The following is a 20,728-nucleotide window of genomic DNA, read 5'->3' on the forward strand; positions in this document are numbered from 1 at the left end:
ACCATGCGGACATCCAATTGTTCCAGTACCATTTGTTTAAAAAGATTATCTTTTTCCCATTTAATTGCTTTTATTCCTTGTCAAAGACCAGTTGGCTATGTTTATGTGAGTCTATTTCTTGGCTCTCTATTCTATTCCATTGAATTATTTGTCTATTATTTGCCAATATCACATTCTCTTAATTACTGTATCTTTATAGTAAGTCTTGAAGTCAAATAGTATCAGTCTGCTGACTTTGTTGTTCTTCTTCCCTATTGTGGTGGCTACTCTGGGTCTTTTGCTTTTTAATATAAACTTTACAATATGTTTTTCAATATCTAAAAAACAACTTTATGAGATTATGATTGGATGGATTGAATTTTTAAATCATACAGGAGTGAGCAAACATAGGTTTACATCTGTTTGTATGGAAAATAATACAATAATGGATAAATAACAATACAAGAATAAGTTGTGTTTTTCATACTCACAACTATAAACCTACTTTTGTTCACCCTTGTATTGGGAAGAATTGACATTTTAACAATACTGAGTTTTTCTTTCCCTGCTAAATCTATCCATTACTGATAGAGGGGTGTCAAAGTCTCCAACTATAATAGTAGATTTGTCTATTTCTCCTTAAAGTCTATGAGTTTTTGTTTCATATATTTTGATTCTCTGCTGTTGGGGTCATACTCATTAAGGATTATTGGGTCTTCTTGGAGACTGACCCTTTTGTCATTATGTAATAAATTTTTTGTCCCTGAAAATTATCCTTGCTTCTGAAATCCAGTTCATCTGCTATTAATATAGCCACTTCAGTTTTCTTTGATTAATATTAGCATGATATGTTCATCTTCACCCTTTTATTTTTTATTTTTTCATAGCACACTGAATTTTAGTGTTCGCCTTTTGGGGAAAGGGAAGTCATACAACTCACTTTTGGAGATACCTCAAAGGTTGTCTGTTCCAGAAAATATTTGGTTCAATTTCTTGCGGGCTCAGGCTACTGAAAGACATGTAACATTGGTCGCTCATACCCCTCTGGGCTGATGTAAGGCAGAAAGTAGACAAGGTGGTCATCTGAGACAGGTGGGCAGAGCATGGGCACGGGCTCAAGTTATTGTCGACAGAGGGAGTCGGTCCTGGTTGCTTGCTGGGGCTATGGAGGGAAGCCCGAGGGCTCTGGCAGGGTTGCTGTGTTGCCTTTCATCTGCCCATTCCCCCAGCTCACTGCTCTGGAAACACAGCTCGCTCTCCCTCTGGGCCCCTCCCACAAGGCGCTGAAATGAAAGATGTTCCCAAAGCTTCATGGACTAACCCAGACCATTTTGGGGAGCCTCATTTTCCCAGCAGTCCTTCTGTGCCAACCGCTTAGGGTGTCTGCAGATGTAGACACTGAAGTCTCCCTGGATGGTGGTGTGGGGCAGCCTCAGCCTACTTGGTTTGTCCTATTATGGTCCTTAGGTGCCGACCACATTGTGGCCTTCCCAGACCATGACCACCCCTGGACCAGAGCTCAAGTAGCTGATGAGGGCTGAGTAGGTCTTTCTCCTCGGGTCTTGTCGGTGCTCAGCCAGCGTGCTCTCTGGTGCCTGTAGCATCTTGATCACCAGCAGCTTGAAGCCTCTCCTCTCAAAACTCTAGATCTACTGCTGCAGCCCATCTGGCTTCACCTTGATCACTGGCAGCTCCAGGGCTAGGAATTCCCTGACAAGCATGACATGGCTGGACCAGGAGACCACCCCCCCACCGCCACAGCAGCCCCTCTGGCTCCTTTCACAACTTTCCTTTTTCTCTTTTCTTTTTTCTTTTCTTGTTCTTCCTTCCTTCCTTCCTTCCTTCCTTTCTCTCTCTTTCTGTCTTTCATTTATTTATAGTTTTTCGTTTCCTACAACTTGAAAACAATATGCCTAGGTATAATTTTTTAAAATATATTTTGATTTATTCTGCTTGGCATTTTCTAATTCTTGATCTGAGGTTTGGTGTCTGTCACTAATTTTGAAAAATTCTCAGTCATTATTACTTCAAACATTCCTTCTGTTCCTTTCTCTCTTTCTTTTCCTTCTGTTATTTGTATTCGATGTGTGTTATCACTTCTGTAATTGCCCCACAATTCATGTATATTTCCTTTTTCTCTGTCTGTTTTCCTTTTACTTTTGAAAGTTTCCACTGACATCTTTATATGTGATTCTTTCCTCAGTTATATCCAGTCTACTGAAGAGCCATCAAATGCATTCTTCATTTTTGTAATTTTTTTTTTATTTCTAGCATTCAGGTTTGATTGTTTCTCAGGGTTTCAATCTCTCTTCTATTAACCGTTTGTTCTTGTATGTTGTTTATTTTTTCCTTTACAACCCTTAATGTATTAATTACAGCTATTTTAAATTTGTGGTCTGATGAATTCAAAATATCTTTAAATTATAAGCCTGAATCTGATACCTGCTTTGTATCTTGACTGTGGGGGGAATGTGTGTGTGAGTGAGTGAGTGTGTGTGTGTGTGTGTGTGTGTGTGTGTGTGTTTATTGGAGCTTATAATTGTATATTGAAAGTTGGACATGGTATATTGGGTAAAGAAAACTGAGGTGAACAGACCTTTAGTGTCAGGTTTTACATTGGTCTGGCTAGGAATTAGGCTGTCTTTAGTGATTGCTGTATCTGTAGGAGTCAGAGGTTAACATTTCCTCTAATGTCCTTGGTTCTGTGTTCTATGTTGCCTTTGGGTTTCCCTAGAGACCCTTTCTTAAATAGAGTCTGAGCTTTGCTGTTTTTTCAGATGTAACTCCTTACTATTATACAAGATTTCTGTTGTAGCAGTACAGTGTAAAGAGGAAGTGTTCTATGAGTCTATTATTAGGTCTCAGTCTTTGGTGGGCCTGTGCCCCTGGACTGTGATCTTTACAAGTACATTTTAGCTGTTTCCCTCTCCCCCGCCCTTAGCTGAGACAGGAAGGTTTGAGGGCATTAGAGTTGTGCATTTCCCTTCTGCCATCTGAAAAGCTGGAGAGAACCAGTGTTAGGCGTTTCTGTTGCCACAGGTAAGTTAGGTTCCAGCAAAATGGTTTCCTTTGAAAGGAGGTCTTTGTTAAGGAGAACACAATGCCCTGGGCATATTTTAGAAAGGTTACTTTTCCCTTTGCCAGAAACAATGGAGATTTGTATCGGATCTTCACTGTGAAAAGCTGGTGAACTTCATGAGGATAAAGCTCTGAGAAGTTAGGGGAGCTTCCGAAGGCTGGGCCTCCAGTAGTTCATCTCTTAAGCCAGTCCATGTTCAGTCTCCAGCAATTGGTCAGGTGCCATTTATGTGTTCCCATCAGTTCCTGGCTCCAGGGGTTTCTGTTCCCCATAAACTGTGATACTCAATATCCATCTTTCTGTCTCTCAGTTTTGGGGCCAGTGGTTTGCCCTTGGTTTCAATTCTCCAATGGATCTAAGAAGAGCTGTTGATTTTAAGTTTGTTCATCTTTTTGGTTTTCAGGACAGGGGTGATGCCCTCCAAACTCAGCACATGTTAGATCCAAACAATTTTATCAATGAATTCTCCTAAACTTAAAAGATCAGACTCCAGTGGTATGAAAATTATTGAAATCATGAAAAAGCTATGATTTCAACATAATGTATAAATCTATTATAAAACCCTCATATAAATATCAAAGTTAACACAAAACTTGACAATTGTAGTTCCTTCTCTCTTATATAAAAACATAGAGATAAATGTCCTAAACAAAATATTTAAATGTGATAAGATAGATTTTTTATAACTATTTTTCCCTTAATATTTTTGGAGAAACAGCTTAGCTTTCCTAATAGTTTTGTTACCACAAATGAGAAGCTTTTCATTTTCAATTCTCTGAATTACTTATTCAGAAGAGGCTGGGCACAGAAGAGATATGCGATATACGTTTTCAATGAATGGATGATTATCATATATACGAAGTTCTATAAGGAGAATTGTGAGAAACACAAAAAGAATAGGGCAAGGCCACTACTCTTAAGGAACTTACAGTCTCTTGGGGACTCGGCCACAAACATAAGACTCACCCAAATTGGACTGTGATAATTGCTACTATGAAGAAAAAAAAATCACATTTCTATCTGCGCATGTGGGAGAGAGAGATTAATTCTCTCAGGCAGTGTTTATTTAGATCATGGTTTAAGAAATAGAGGGAAATGAAGCTTTCTGACTAAACTTAATTTCACAATTACCAAGAATCATAGAATTAGATTTGCACAGTAGTCTATCAGAGGCTTAGTTATTGCCAATTAGATCATAGAATTGTTTTAGAATGCTTATTCTAGATTTCAAAAATTTGATTTTAGAACCTAAATTTTCCCAGGCTTTATCACTCTGAAAGTATACTGTGTCACTTTTATGGCAAATAAACAATGTCCTCGGTATCTTGTCTCCATGTGCATACTTGAAAAACCTCAGCCTCTCAAAGTCTCATCAAAATGATTCTGGAGATCCCCAGGAAGGTTTCATCATCTTTTCTGGATCTTCTGCCCTGCCCCTCCGTCCTGACGCAGTCCACGGTTCTAGAAGCCTTGCCTTGTCACTGCTGCTAGTGCCTCCTTAACCTTCAACAGTGTTGCCTCCTACTTCTTTCTTGCAGCAAAATTGAATTTTTTATATGAGAGAGAAAAGGTCTTAGTTCCCCATACTGTGTGGCCATTTGTGAAGTGGGCACTGGTACGGCTTTGTTGTCATGAGCCAGAGTGAATCTTTCTCTCTCTCTCTCTTGCGCGCGCGCGCGCGCACACACACACACACACACACACACACACACACTTCTTTCTCCACCTCCCCTCCCCCTTTTTCTTTTGTTTTTACAGAAAACTATGTAGTTTGGAAATGGGACCATCATCAAAAACTTTCTCTGTTCTCTTTTCCCATTCCTCATAAATTTTCCTCATTATCCTTTCAGGCAAAAAAAAAAAATTCTCTCCTCTCCGAAACCAGGCAAAAAAAATCTCCAAATCCTGGAAACTCAGCTCATCACTTCCTGAGATATCTCTGATTACTTCTAACTCCCAGTGTAGGATATAAATCACCCTTCACAGACTCAGGGAAACAAGAAAAATTGCATCTCTTTATTTTTTTTTATAAATCCACTTATTTTTATTTTCAGGTCCTTCCTGCTTGATCGTTCTCCGGGGGTTCATGCCATGTTTGGGACATGGGACTATCTTATGGCCTCCCAGAATCCCATTGTCCAGACATACCATCCTTCTCTGGAGACTTACTTCTTCCTTAGGCTGCTGCCAAGGAGGTGCTGACACAGCCTCTTCTGCTTGCACGACCTTCAGATATTTCTCTCCTTTCTTTCCACCTCAAACTTAGTCTAGAGCAGTATTTTTGTAGTTGAGGAGGGGTGTCTCTCTCGCTTCTATTTTTTTTTTCAAGCTACTCTGCTTCTTCCTGCATGCTACTTTGCTTCCTTCCTTTCACCTCTCCCAAATGCATGTGATTTTCTAAAGGGTTGGGAAACAAAGAGCCAAGAAATCTGGTTTCAGTCCCGTAGCATTCATCCCCTGAGGCAATGCGAGACAGCAAGTCTGTGCTTTGAAAGAGAGGAAGGGAAAGAGGCACAATATGGGGATAATCTCATCAAAAAATTATTTCAAATATTGCTGAGCTGTATCAGCTTTGTCTTCAGCGTAGATTCTCCACTACATTTTGGAATTTTGGAATTGTAAAGACTTTTAGAGATGGCCTACTTCTATAGCTGATGAAGAGAAGGAGACTCAGGAAAAAAAAAAAAAAGATGATTTGAAGTTAATTCTGGTAATTTATTACTATGTAGCAAATCATCCCAAAACTTAGTGGCTTAAAACAACAACAATATTTATTTTATTATTTTTATTATCATTATTACCACCATCATCATCTTTAATGGTCCTGGAGTTGACTGAGCTCAGCTGGGCAGTTCTCACTTGGAGTCTCTATACATGGTTGGATCAGACTGTGGGGACTGGGACACCTGAAGGCTTGTTCACTCACACGTCTAAAAGTTGATGCTGCCTGGTGGCTCAACTGAGCGAGGACTGAACAGTTGCAGCTCCTCCAGCTTGTTCCTCTGTCTTTATGTACTCTTTTGATATGGTCTTCCCAGCATCGTTTTTTTTATATTGTGGCTTAGGGCTCCAAAGGTACATGTTGAGAGAGAGTAAGAGAGAGAGAGCTAGATGAAGCTGTGACCCTTATCATGAATTAACCTCTGAAGATAGGTCGCTAAGATTAAGACCAGCCCTTATTTAACGGTGGAAAACTAGAACTTATTTTTTGAAGGAAATGTAAAGTAATTTACAGACATGTTTTTTTTTATTTATTTTTAATTTTTTACTATGATAAAATACACATAACATAAAATTTGACATCTTAATTATTTTTCAAAGTACACCGGTCAGTGGTGTTAAGTATGTTCACCTTGCTGTGCAACCATTGCCACCATCCATCCACAGAACTCTTCTTGCAAAACAGAAACTCTGTATCCATTAAACAATAACTCTCTATTCTCCTCCTCTCCTCTGCTCCTAGCAACCAGCATTGTACTTTCTGTCTTTAGAAGACCTCATATAAGGGAATCATATACTGTTTTCCTTATTTCCCTGAGCACAAGGTGTGCACATGTTTTAAAACCTCACAGTTACATATCTTCTTCCAGGATGTTGATCAAAACCATTTAATATCTCAGATATCTAGCCTTTCCTCCCCAGTCTCTAGTTTATTCCTTTAATATATATGAAGGTCAGTTTTATATATCAATTTGTCTACATTATGAAGTGCCAAATATTTGGTTGAGCATTATTTCTGGATGGGTTTGTGAGGGTGTCTTCAGTAGAGATTAGCATTTGAATCAGACTGAGTAAAGAAGACATCCTCTCCAATGTAGATGGCATCAGCCAATCTATTGAGGGTCTGAAGAGAACAAAAACACAAAGGGAGAAATAATTGGCTTTCTCTGCCTGAATGCTTGAGCTGGGACTAGGGTCTTTTCCGACCTTTGGACTGGGACTTACATCATCAGTTCTCCTGGCACTCAAGCCTGCAGGCTCAGGTTGGAATGGCACCAATAGCTTTCCTGGGTCTCTAGCTGGCAGGCAGCAAACAAACTGTGGGACTTCTCAGCCTCCATAATTGCATGAGCCAATTCCTTATATTCTCTTTATCTCTCTGTCGTCTCTGTCTCTGTCTCTCTCTCCCCCTCCCCTTCTGTCTCTGTATATAGTCTCCTCTCATACCTTCTAATTAATCAGTAACTCCCCTACAACTTTTATTTATATACTCATGATCATTTTAAGGGCATACAATAGACACTTCCCAACTTCGTCCTTCCCAAGACAGAATTACACAAACCAAGAATATACATAATTGTAGATTATGGTGGTTTTCTGACTGGCATGAGGCAGTCCTGCCAAAGGGCCCATACAAGCTGATATAGTCAATAATAACTTTTGTTGACTGTGATATGTGGCACCTTCAAGAAGATGAGGACTTATTCTGTCCTCATCTTCTAAGAGATTAATCACCTTGGGTATATATGGGAACATAGCAGTCTATTGTTCATTGGTTTACTCAAGCTTCCACAACGTGTCATACTAAATGATACAGAAATTGTCTAGTAGCAAACAAATTGATGTAATTGTAGTAAATATGATTCTGTCCTCAAAACACTTCCTTTTTAGACTCCTTTTACTTCTCAGATTTCTTTTACTTCTCCCACATCCATACTTCTGCATAGAATTTAGCACACTGAAGAGGTACAAAAATCAATGATGATGATGTGACAATAATTTTTAATTTCATACCCTTCAACATGCTGCAGAAAAATCAAAAGAGAAATTCAGAAATGTTTTATAAAGCATATTGCATATGTCATTCTGGATACATATTTAGTGTCCTGATGCTGTAGACAACTGCTTAGTTGTTCATTTTATTAAAAAGAAAAACTGAGCCTCTTAAGAGCTAAAACTGAACCATATTTGATTTTAATGTTTAGAAAATCGAAAGGAACATTTTGGCAAGCTTGTGATTATCTCTGATTACCTTAGAGAACTCGTGTTTTAGGGAGGGGTTGGATAAGAAACAAAGTGTAGAGAATCGATTTTGTATGCTATTAACTGAAGGCCAATGCCACACTAAAAAATAACCATTCTGTTTCATACCAGCTCCCCCTACAGAGGGCTCAGTGGAAGGGAAGAAATGCTTGGGAAACCTTTGGGGTCAATCCCTGTGGAAGACCTCAGAAACACATGCTATCTGGGCATGCACATTTATCAAATGATTTACACAACTTTTTTCCTAGCCTGTATTACAGACATGACACAATTACCAGATTTATTAATTCTTTGTTGCAGGGACTAAAGATTTCCCAATGTGATGAACTAATGCATATTGCATTAACTCTAACATCTGGGGCTCTACACCCACCAACATCAAGAGATTAGCTGAAACACAACAATACAACTTTTCCCTTTGTCTCAGTGTCAGTCTCCTCCCTCCCTCCCTCTCCACATCTTGCTCTTTCCCTTGCTCTCTTAAGCACTCAACAGGCTTTTCTGAGCAAGGAAAGCAAGAAAGTGATTTACAACCTCATTTTGTCTTTTCTTGTATTTCACCTTCCATCATCACATTTCTTATTGAAACCAAGATGAATGGGGAGAGACGTATGGACTATCTATTTTCCTTTCAATCTTTCAAGTCTTTGGAGAAGCACCAATCACCATTCAAGTTGTCAAGAATTCTATCAAGATCTAGGAGCAAGGCTCAAAGGAGCACAATAGCATATGGTTCTTACATTAGACCTGGGGTCTGGGGGCTACTTCATCTTTCGGTGGGGCTAAGAGAACAGGCAGAGAATATGATGGTCATATGCCTACTGGGATCATTGTCCTCTCTCATCACACCTGCTCAGATACATACCTTCTGCCATCAGGATTTTTGTTGTCTGAGATCCCTTTGTTGGCAATACTATTCTGTTATTATCTCCTTCTTCCTTTTGTTCTTGCTGTTCAACCCTTGTTCCCTAGGATTTTGGTCCTTAAACAAATGTCTAAGGCAGGTGTGTCAATGTCTTAGGTAGGACTCTCGATCACAGTTACTTGTAAGATTCCCTTTGGAAGTTGGCCAAGTTTTTGAAAAGCAAGAAAGCAAGTGCTCTGATTTAGATGCTAATTGACACATAGCCTCACTGTCAGGGAAACAATATCATAGTCATTATTAACTGGTTACTCTTGTCCTAACTAAAAAGGGCAGCAATAGTCATAGCTAATTTGTTAACATACAAGTATATGTGCCCTAATTTGCCAGAATTTTTTCAAAACATGCCAGAAATATGTATTTTCATGTAAACTGTATTTACGAACATTGACAACTAATTCACACTTTTTTAAAAAAAGCACGATGAAAACCACACAAAACTCATCTGTAGGTGTGATTAGATCCATCGGTTGACAGAAGGTACCTCTGGTTTAAGACTATTTCCCAACTGATGTGGCAGGAAATGCCTGGAAAGTTTGTCTATAAGTTTAAACTTTTTAAATAGCTTTTCCTCTTCAGTGGACTTCCTCTCAATCTACTTTTGCATGAACACCCTTTACCTTCTCACACTATCACCTCATCAATTCAATGTCAATTCACCAAATGTTTAATCAAGTATCTCTGATAAGTGAGATATCAGAAGAGACACTGTGAAAAAAGGTAAAAGTATTAAAAATGGATTCGACTGCTGCACAATTGGCCTAAATTAGTGGTGGGTTAAACAAGACAGGTATTTATTTCTCACATAAAGCTCAGAAGTAAATTGTTTAGAGGTGGTATGTCATCTGCATGATGTCAGGGACCCAGAGCCCTTTTAAACTGTTGCTCTATTACCCCTAAGGTGTTGACCTTGACTTCATGGTCCAAGGTGGTTCATTATCTACTCTAATCAAGTAATACCAGGCTGTGCTGCAGTGGCTAATTGGCTCCAAACCTTAGTTGGCTTAAGTGGGTTTGGTGGTCCTTCTCCTCATTGCTATATATTTGAAACTACTGGCCTCCATGATCATTATGGAAAAGAAGAGAAATGGAGAAGACACATTGGGAGATAACTGGGATAATTGGGAGATGTCTTTCTGCAAGTGACACAACTCATTGCTTTGATCACATTCTGTTGGTAAGAGATAATCACGTCATCCCAGTGTATGGGCATCAGAGGATGACAATGTAGAGGGACACATGAACAATTGCTGATTACTAATATTCTTTGCTATGCCAAGATATTTAAATGAAATCTAGCAGAAATATAAATTGGTAAAATGGAGAAAATGCCCAGAAAGTACATGCATAACTAGCACTCATATTTCACTGGATAAAACTTTATCACATGGTTACTGCTAGCTACAAACATGGCTAGATGAGAAATATAGTTTTAATTGTAGGTGACCATGTGCTTAGCTAAAACTTAAGGTTCTATTTTGATAGTAAAAGGAGAAATCAGATATGAGGGAACAGCTAAAACATTTTGCTACAATGAGCTAAATTTGGTCTTCCCCCCCCCAAAATGTTACTGTTTAGGAGAGAAGATGGATATGTACATAAATGATTATATTGAGGTTACCTATACTTTGCTCTAAAAGAAATAATGTACTATGAGGAGCATAAACAAAGTTAGGGGAGAGGTATTCCATTAATGCAAACTTAAAGTATCAAAAATAAATAATAAGTTAAAGAAAAAAATTATTCCTCAGAATACCCTGGGGTCCTGGGGAAAGTCCTCCAGTCCAATAAGGGAAGCCTTCAAAGCCGAGAAGACAGAACGACATTTCCTATAGGTCTGCTTACAAAGAAAAAGGGTCACATATTGGTAGAAAAACTGGTATTTTGTTTTCTCCAACCCACATAGCCCAGGTCAAAACTTATCATTCCACTGTATTAATAGCATCGTCTTTTGATTTCAAAATGTCCTAATTTGGGCAATAATAAATAATTTGCTTACTTTAGTGATTAAAAGCTGGGTTTTGGGAGGTTAGGAGAAAAATTGGGTAGGGGAGCCATGAAATGGTAGAAGGCTGTGTGGTGAGCAACACGATCTCTTCCCAAGACCTTGTAAGTATTCATCAAAGTTACTGACTTCATGAAATCATGAGTATGGCTGGGTTTCTTATGGAAAGGAGTGAATGGGCTGAAGTCAGTATTCTAGCTGGGAAAAAATCATTCCAAGATGGAAGTAGACAGAGAATCAAAACCTGGGGGACTAAGACGAGGTCATTCTGGAAATTTGTAGAAATCCGGAAGGTACTAGATTTCACAGCTGTGAAATCAATGGCTCAAGTCAAGATTAGGCAGATGTTCAAAAGATAAGGATGTTCTGAGAATCATCAGTGTTATATTCTATATTTTGTACTAGGTACCATCTGAACAGAGTCCTGAAGGACACTTTATCTATGGACTTGGAATTCCACTTGAAGTCCGCAATTACATGGACGGTCAAAGCCTCGTCTCATACTCTCTATTAAATCAGTAACTCCTCTACAAGTTTAATTTTTATAGTCATGATTATTTTAAGGCATACCCTAGAGCCTTCCCAACTTCTTCCTTCCATCTCTAGAATTATACAAACCATCGCACATTACACTTTTCTTCTCCACTTCTCACTCATATGATCAATGATTTGGACAAATGGAATGAAATGAGAAACCACTGGTTAAAGGCACGTTTCTCACATGCCACTCAGTGAAAATGTAAACAAACAATAAACTGGCACATATGAGATCTGGGTTGAGTTTTAATCTGCAGTGACCCACAGTCTTTGTGACAGTCACTTCACCTCTTTGAATCTGAATGTACATACCCATAAAATGATATCTGGGGTCAGATCAGTTCTTGGCCAAGTGGATTTTACAAAATACTCATGCCATGAAATGTTCTGCAAGCAGGAAAAAGTTTCTATCAGAGTACATGGTGACTCTACATCACACATTGAAATGCCTTGAGAAGGTTCCTGACCTAAGAATTCTTTTTTAATTGTGTCAAATCTACCACATCTCACAAAAAGGTGCCTCTTTTGGCATTTCACATAAGCAGTACCAAGCTGGCTTCATAATTTGGATGCTTGTATGAATCAAACATACTCTCCCCTCACCCGCTTCCACCCATCCATATCCATGCTGGTTTATTTCCAGCTCTTGCTTTTCCTGGTTATGCCTAGGATAAGTTACGTCTAAAAATAATTACCCAGGTGGTTCTGGGACACTTTGTCCAATTTTTTGTACATTTCTCCTTTCTTAAGGTCATCCCTACTCCTCTACAGCTTAACATTTAGAGTGTGCTTCTGAATTTTTAACTTTACTCTCTGAATTATACTTTCTCTTATTAAAATAGGATTTGTCTGTTGTTTATTTTGTCTTTTAGAATTTTTTTTAAGAGGATGAATCTATTATGAGCTTACTTTTCAATCAATATTTTTTTCTTTTTAATATTTCCTTCTAGTTCTTTTTTTCTTGCAATTTTTTCTCTTTACCTTCAATGGGGTTACTCTTTGGTTTTGTTGCCCAGATTCAGTTGATATTTTTATGGCTCATTTCTTTATTTAAGCTGTTTCATTTGGAGGCACAAATGGTAGATGGTGAATTTCAGAGGCTCAAAGCTATTTTTGGGAGAAACCAAGTGATGAATTCTTGAAAATTTATCTGATTTTATTTATAATATATGTATTATAACTAAATGGTTTGCTTTTGATTACCAGTTTTACTAATAGCAAAACTAATTATTGACTAAAGGAATACCAAATAATTTTAATCACCTTGTTTATCTGTTGGGGTGGTCTTCTGCCATCTTAGATATGTAGACAAAGATTTTCTAGAAAAAAATTGCATGTAATCTTAGGTTTATGAAGATATCCCATATGACTATTCAGAAAAATCTCCCCCTCAAGCTAGTCTAAGAAAAAGAAAATCGAAGAAATGAAAATCTGTTTTAACAAAAGCATGGGCTGATTGTGTGATGGGTATAATCTATTACATTAAATGAGCTATTTAGTTTGAACAATATACAAATGCTGATCTTCAATCACTTTTGACCTACAAAAATGGCAATTCCACATTTTCAACCCTCCACATAATAAAATGAGCCAGCCATTAGTAATAGTTAAGTCTCTGAGCCTACCTTTTATTATACCATTTCCTCAGGGACCCAGGAACACGCTGCTCTTCTTCCTCTCCGCTTAGGTTCACACATTCTTCTTATTCTCTTCTACTAAAGTTCAGGGATAAAAGACTAAAAATAAAAATAAAAATTTCACAATTCATCTGTCACATTCTTGTAAACTTTTTTCTGATAAGAATAATGCATTTTCTGTAAAACATTAGGAAAATGCAAAAGACTAAAAACACTAAAAATAAACCATTACTCAAAAGCCCTCTCCAAATTCATTACTAACATTTCCAGATATACAGAAAAACATAGAAATATAACATTCAAATATATGGAGGAGGGGAAACTTTTCATTTTAGATTTTCCAAATAAGTTTATTTTATAGTAGTACATTGTACCATTTCTAAATTTAATATATTATTAACATTTTCAATGCCATAAATTATCTTAACATATTTTTAATGGTTGCATGGTATTCTATCTTAAGAGGTATTAAAATTTATTTAAACAATCCCTTGGATATTTGCAGGTGTATTTGGTTCTATATAACTGTAGTGTGATAAAAATTCTAATAAATAAATAAATATCTTCACCTATTCGCAATTCTTTGTTAAGAATAAACTACAAGAGGTGAAAATTGTTGGTTAAAGTTACTTGAAGTTTAATAGTTTTGATCATTTAAATTACCCCAGAGAAAAGTTGTATCAATTTATACCCCCGAAGGCAGTTAGGACAATAGCTTAGTTCCTTAGATGAGCATTTCTCAAATTGTTTTTTTTCAGATCCTTTTAATCTCTGAAAAATTATTGAGATCCTCAAATTGCTTTGGGTCATGTTGGTATTATGTATAAGTTGATATTTACCATTTAGGAAATTAATGCTGAGAATATTATAGACATATATATGAATTGATTATAAAATAACAATAATCAACTTGTTGCATATTAATAAAAGTAGCATATGAAAAATAATTTTATTTTCCTAACTTTAAAATCTCTTTAATATCTGGCTAAAGAGAAGGTTGTTGGATTCTCATATCTGCTTTATAGTCAATCTGCTTTCATTTGAAATATTCATGAAGACAGCCCCAACTCACAGAAATGTAGCTGAAAAATGAAACTATTTGAACATCCCTTTCTTATCATTGTAGAGCCTTTTCTTTGCTACTAACAGAAATTCAACAAGTGGGAGTTTTTTTAAAGGTTATTTGCAATATGGAATAAAATTCGATGTTTTATACTTTGCTGACTTAAAAATCCAATGGTTTACCTTGTACTTTAATGGATCTTACTCACCCACGATGATGGAAAGTCATGTGTTGGTCATGTGTTGAAGAACACTGTTTTTCATAGTTATGCAGATCTTCTAATCTTTGACATATTTCATTATATAATATAAAAAAAAAATCACCCGTTCGACATCACCATTGGTCTTATCAGAACAGTCCTTAAATATTGAAGAGCTGTCAAGGCACCATTGCTTTAAAGCATTAATTTTATTATTGGCCATAAATATTTTGTTTTTTTCCCCTGAAGCCACAGGCTCCCTTCATTCATTGTCAAGGCAATATCTGCAAAATAGAGAGCTTTAAATACCCACAGTTTGCCCATCATGTTTTCAGGTAAAAATGGAGGTCCTTGAATAAAAGGGGACAGTGGAGCTCACATCTCAGTCAACACAAGTGCTTTTCCTTGAGACACCCGGCAACCTCCAGTATGGAACAGATGCACTTTGAATGTTCCTTCCATTTCATCACACTGAGTACAAAAACAGCTTGCACTCAGGGGCTGAGAGTTAATGAAATTAATATTTTTACTACTCCACTAAGGACTTTCATAAATGAAACTGGGTTTTCTTTTTTCTTGCAAGTGAACGATGGTGAAGGATACAATTGCTATCAGTCGAGTTTGTTTTCATGGCCTTAATTTTTGCTAAGGCGCCATTGCTTCTGCACACGCACTGCAAGTGTTAGCATTGCGGTAAAGCACATAGTTCCTCAGGAATGCTTTGAAAGTGGTTTGGCCCCCGGCAAAGGGTAGGGCTCTTGTTACTTTATTATTATAATTATCATTGCTATCATTTCTCTCTCCTTCATAAATGGGGGTAGGAATGGATTGAAAAAGTTATTTTACACCCCACATCTCCCCAGCAATATTTACTTTAATTCCACTTACTAATACCTTAAAAAACAAAGACAAACTTCTCAACTGATTGCACAAAGACACCACAGACACAGGTTCTCAGATCCAAAGAGAAGCAGGAAGAGAAAGTAAACATACACTTACTTTAAAAAAATATTATTTATGTGTTTAAAGTTCAAATTAGTTTGGTAGGGAACATCTTATGTCTGTTTTATTTCCATATCCTTCAGCCTGACAATGGGCTGCCTATCAATTAATTCATTTAGAGAGCCATACACCACAAGAAATAAATTATTTGTCCTCTGGAGCTTGTCACAAGGGGATTTTTAAAAAACCATTAAACAGAGAGACAACTGTTCATCTTAGAAAGATGAAAGGCCAGTTCCTCCTCCTCAGCTGATTGCTTTTTGGTAAAAATTATATCTACTATGTATGGTGGTTCACATATTATAAAACATGTTCATGTACAAGTTGCTTAGTTTCTTTGAACCTCACTTTTCTTATATGTAAAGTTGGACTGATAGCAACATTTTGTGAGTATTTAATAAGACAATGCATGTGAAATGTTTAGCACTTGGCCTGGTTCCTGGAAAGGTGTCAGCAACTGGTCAGTAGTAGCAATAGGATCAGTAGTAAAAGGGCAATGCAGGAGTTGTCATTGTAAGAATTAGTAACTGAGACCTGGCAAAGCAAAGGGACCCTTTTACAGTGGCCGAGAAAGGCAGAGATGGAGTGGGCCTTCATATACAAGATATCTTCACCCCCCCCAAACCCCCCACCCAAATTCTTCCCTCTGGGCCACAGCTGTTCTTCTAGGGCTCTCAGAGAGCGTTCTCAGCTCTCCTCTTGGCTAGATTCCCTACCAGCTGACAGTGGGCTTCTCTCACACAACCTATATTCCAGGTATTTCCAGACTGGGCCTCTCCTCCCCATACATTAGTTCAGTATTCCGAGAGTCCTAACGTAAGTGGTGCATTTTAATGTAAACACAGGGTAGCAAAGTGTTTATAGCAAAGAACTTTGGAGTGAAGAAACTGAGTTAGAAACAAGCTTTCCACTTCCTATATACAAGATATTGGACAAATGACATCATCTCTTCTTTATCTGTAAAAGAATGAGGTGCTAGTATTTGCTTCATGGGATTGTGGTGAAGATTATTAAATTAGGTAGCACCTGGACACAGCTTAGCACAGGCACACAGAGCCAGGCACACGGTGAATGGTAGGTAAATGACTATTTGGTGATCAACTACTATAGAAACATTTGCTCCTCTGGGGCTGATTTTTAGTTTCCTAGACTAAATAGCTTTACTATGTTTCTCCCTGTTCAGTTCCCAGACACATCACAGAATTATAAGAATATTAGAAACTCAGGGATATCACTACACAGAATTTTCCATAACCCTCTTTCTGCTTTGAGCTCCTAAAGCTATTTCACAGAAAAGTGACCTTATTTTTAAACAGAGGGGGCAATTGAAAATCAGCGAACGGACTTACCCCCTAATGGTTTTTTTCTCAGACATAATTATAATAATTAGCATTATAAAGTGCTAATTATCTTTGGACACAGAGGACCTGCACACCAGAGACAGAGGTCCACATTAAGTAAAGTGGATTTCACTTTCTTTGGTTACGAGATTTCTCTATTTTCCTCTTTGCAATGATGCAAAAGATATTAGCCCACCAAACCCTATTTAAAAACTTTTTGCCACTTAAGGAAGCAGCTAGCCACTACAGTCAGACTCCATATTGAACTTATGAATATACAAAGAAATTGTTCCAAACTCCTCACTTTTTCTGTTAAGTGATCATTCTGTAGTTCTAGGCCAGGACCTGGGACCTGGGAAGAATCCAAGACTGTAAAGACCATAACTTTTTTGTTTAGAAGGCAAGTAATTTCTATTAACTGATGAAGAATCAACCACCCTACTCTCAGTCTTGGAAACTTTGGTGGGGCGATTGCTGAATGTGTTAGGCGTATGGAAGAGAAACTCAGTATGTGGTATAGAAGTTCAAGCTGAGGGAGATTTAAGGAATCATCTATTCCAAACATTTAATTTTATAGGGAACAAACTGAGCCACAGAGCTACTTGATAAGAGAACCAGAACTGAAAACTGGAGCTACCTATGGCTGATGCTTTCAATAGAATTTTTATCACACTGCACTGGTCTTTACGTAGAGGGCTGCTTAGGTAGAGTGATATACTAAAGTGTAGAAAAACTTTAGACAAAGGAATGAGTCATTGGTGTAAGGTAGTGATTTTCAACCTTTTTCATCTCATGGTACCCATAAGCTAATTACTAAAATTCTGCAGCCCAGCAAAAAATATATATTTTTTGTCTCTCTGCCATAAAACAAGTATAATTTTGATTTATTCACAGCCAACAGATGGCTGTTGTCATTTTTTATTTGACAATCTAAGAGAAAAGAGGTCAGTGGTCCTGACTAAATAGTCAGGTATTGCATGCTTTAAAAATTCTTGCAGCGCACTGGTTGAAAATTGCTGGTGTAAGCCTATGAAGAGCATAGCTCTGGGCTCGCTTTTATCATCTCTTGTCAGCGACGGAATAATTGTTAGTGTTATCTCGTCCTCACCTCATTAACACAGAGATATTGGATATTGAAGCAGAGTTTAGAACAGAGTATTAGTAATGAAGAACTATACGCAGCCATGGATACTCCGAGCGCTCCTGACAACTACATTCTTGCCTCCTCTTCCCCCGCCCCTCCACTTTCGCTTGGAGATACCCTATCATCCCCAAGCGGGTTCAGTATCATCCCTGGACAGCTTTATTCCATTGAAAGTTCTCACCTGGATGAGGTCAAAATTTGCCTCCTCAAAATGTCTATTCATTGGACCTATTCTGAACTTCGAAGTACTAACAAATAAATAGCTCTCGCTTAAAAATCAAACTGTCAAGTATTTAAAAATGTGAACATTATCTCCTTGTTTTCTCTAAACCAATGCTTCTCATATTCAGCTGTATCAGAATCCCCTGATGGGATTGTTAAAATACGGATTGCTGGTTCCCATCATCAGGGTTTCTGATTCGCTTGGTCTGGAGTGATACCTGAGAACCTGCACTTTAAAAAAATGTTCCCTGATGCTCCCGATATTGCTGAATTAAGGATGACAGCTTGAGACCCACAGCTCTAAGCTGTTATACCTGTGGATGCTTTCCTAACGTGATGCCGTTCCTTTTGTCTTTTCTAAATGCTTTAGAAATTGGGCTGTTGCCTTTTTTATATGTTTTACCTTTGTTCAAGTTTTCTTTAATGAACATATATGACTTATCTACTTGAGGGGAAAAGGTGTACTTAAAAAATAAAGTTAAATAAAAGTGTAATTGTCAATATAAAACAAGATAACTAAAAAAGAATCTGTCTCATTATTAGGTTTTCATAGCCTGTATACAGATTATTTGAACTAGGATGCGTCCATCAGTGAACACTACAGTGATTGGGGGAAAATATGGCTTTTTGGTGTTAGCTTTATTTTTACACTCAGGCATGTGTGGCAACAGGAGAAAGCCTAAATCTGCAAGCAGAAGATCTGATTTTGAAATCCAGGGAACTGGATTCCAAGGATACAAGTGGTGTGTTCTGACTGTGTGTCTTTAGACAACTTTTTTGTTTCCTCACTTCCACACAGCAATAAAATAGTAATAGCTGTTCTTTATATATTCTATACAGAAGGGAAGGAAAGCAAAATAGCACTTGAATATCTAGAGAGGCTTCGCAAATTTTGTTATTATCTTTAATGTTTATTCACATGGCTCCTGCTTTCACTTTCTTATTTGAAATTCCATTTTGTGAGGGGGGAAAAAAATCAAGTAAGAATTCATTCACTTATAAATGCTTCGGGCAAGAGCCCGCCACTGACCAAGTACTTTGCTTACCTCACATCACCTAACTCAAGTGAGCCTCCTGTTAAACCAAGTTAATGATTATGCACTGTCTCCCAGGAATGCCAAGTCTACCGCCCATGAGCACGCTCACTCTGTGCCTCTCGGCTCTTCTGATAAGACAACTGTGGAGATGAGACTTCAAGTTCCCCTTGGAGGCCGCATTTAATACATGGGTTTTAAATGGGTGATTCTACCCAAGTTTTAAATGTGTACTCTTTGTTAAGAAGGAATGGCAAGGATCAGATAATATTTATTCGTCATGACTGGGAGCTAAAAACCTCCAATTTTCTAGAAATGTGACTTCCTGGTGAAGCTCTGATTCAACGAATCATAAGACAAGTTTCGGATGGCAAGGCTGAAGTTGTTTTTTACTACTATAAAAATTTCTACCAACTACTGAAGAAAAACATGGGGAGAAAATCAGTTGAGTGGACTGCGTGTTCCTTCTCAAGCGTGGTACAGACATATCTCATACAACTCTCTCTGGGTAATGCTCTGGGAAAGGTCTATCACTTATTTTTGGACAAATCCTTTTTATTCTATGTAACCACTTTTTTTTAAACCAAAATGACACTAAATATACTTAAGAAGTGATATTTTGGCATTACTGTTTTAAGCAAAGATATACTCAACAATTTACTCCACATGAGTTTCTAATCAGAAAAAAACCAAATGCATCTGTTTGAATTGCTCCCATTCTTGGCTGAGCCTGAAATAATCTGCTGGGTATATGAATACAAGTGAGAAGGTTGGGAAGTGTCCTATGTATGTCTCTTTATTCTGTGGTGTGTTTGTGTGCTATTTCCACATGCTTTGAAAGGCTCTCTGGCTTAACTTTTATTTTCCTTAGCAGATATTTTTTTCTCTGCACTCTAACTTTATTTTTAAGTCCAGTTTGAATTCAAGAAAACCATAAGCTCACTGATGGTTAAAAACAATTCATGAAGAAAGTGATGTAGAAAGAAAAATGTGTTTTCCAAAAAATAAATCCTTTGCAGCCCTTCTCCATTATATACAACTTTCTTTTTATTTTCTATTTTTATTTGTTTTATTTTAGTTTTTTTAGAGAGAGGGGGAGGGAGGGAGAAAGAGAGGTAAAGAAACATCAATGTGAGAGAGAAACATTGATTGGATGCCTCTCATACGTGCTCCAACCAGAGACTGAACCAACAACCTCGGCACATGCCTGACCAGGAACGTTGAGGCCCAACCAACATAACCACATCGGTCAGGACACACACAACTTTTTATTAAGTCTTTTCCCCTTATATTGAGTACTATAAAGTTACAATTCATTATATTTTAAATGAGAGCTATACTTATTAACCTTCACATTAATTTTTGTTACTTGTACAAGCTTGTTTTCATTTTTCAATTGCTGTATTTGTCAGATGAATTTTTAAATTGTATGTTTTAATGTATATTGATTTTACTTATATAATTCAATTGGTATATTTTGGGTATAATGGGTTGGGATGGAAGATGCCATCATTTTTCTACTTAAAATGAAAGAAATCTTTTTACTTAATAACTCTTCCCTTAGAGATAGAATTTTCAGAAA

General features: G+C 37.5%; 1 protein-coding gene across 1 annotated transcript in view; it reads right to left on the reverse strand.

Moving 5' to 3' along the window:
- Nucleotides 1-1,094: 1,094 nt before the first annotated feature.
- The window catches only part of LOC129087897 (nucleoside diphosphate kinase, mitochondrial-like), a 64,220-nt gene continuing 44,586 nt past the window's right edge, over nt 1,095-20,728 (reverse strand). Inside the window, 2 exon segments of the mRNA XM_054594987.1 lie at nt 1,095-1,257; nt 1,339-1,583. Coding sequence (XP_054450962.1) covers nt 1,095-1,257; nt 1,339-1,583 — 408 coding nt within the window.

The sequence above is a fragment of the Pteronotus mesoamericanus genome, unplaced genomic scaffold (genome assembly GCF_021234165.1).
Source record: "Pteronotus mesoamericanus isolate MK-2021 breed Mesoamerican mustached bat unplaced genomic scaffold, CSHL_Meso_final scaffold_54, whole genome shotgun sequence".
Classification (NCBI taxonomy): domain Eukaryota; kingdom Metazoa; phylum Chordata; class Mammalia; order Chiroptera; family Mormoopidae; genus Pteronotus; species Pteronotus mesoamericanus.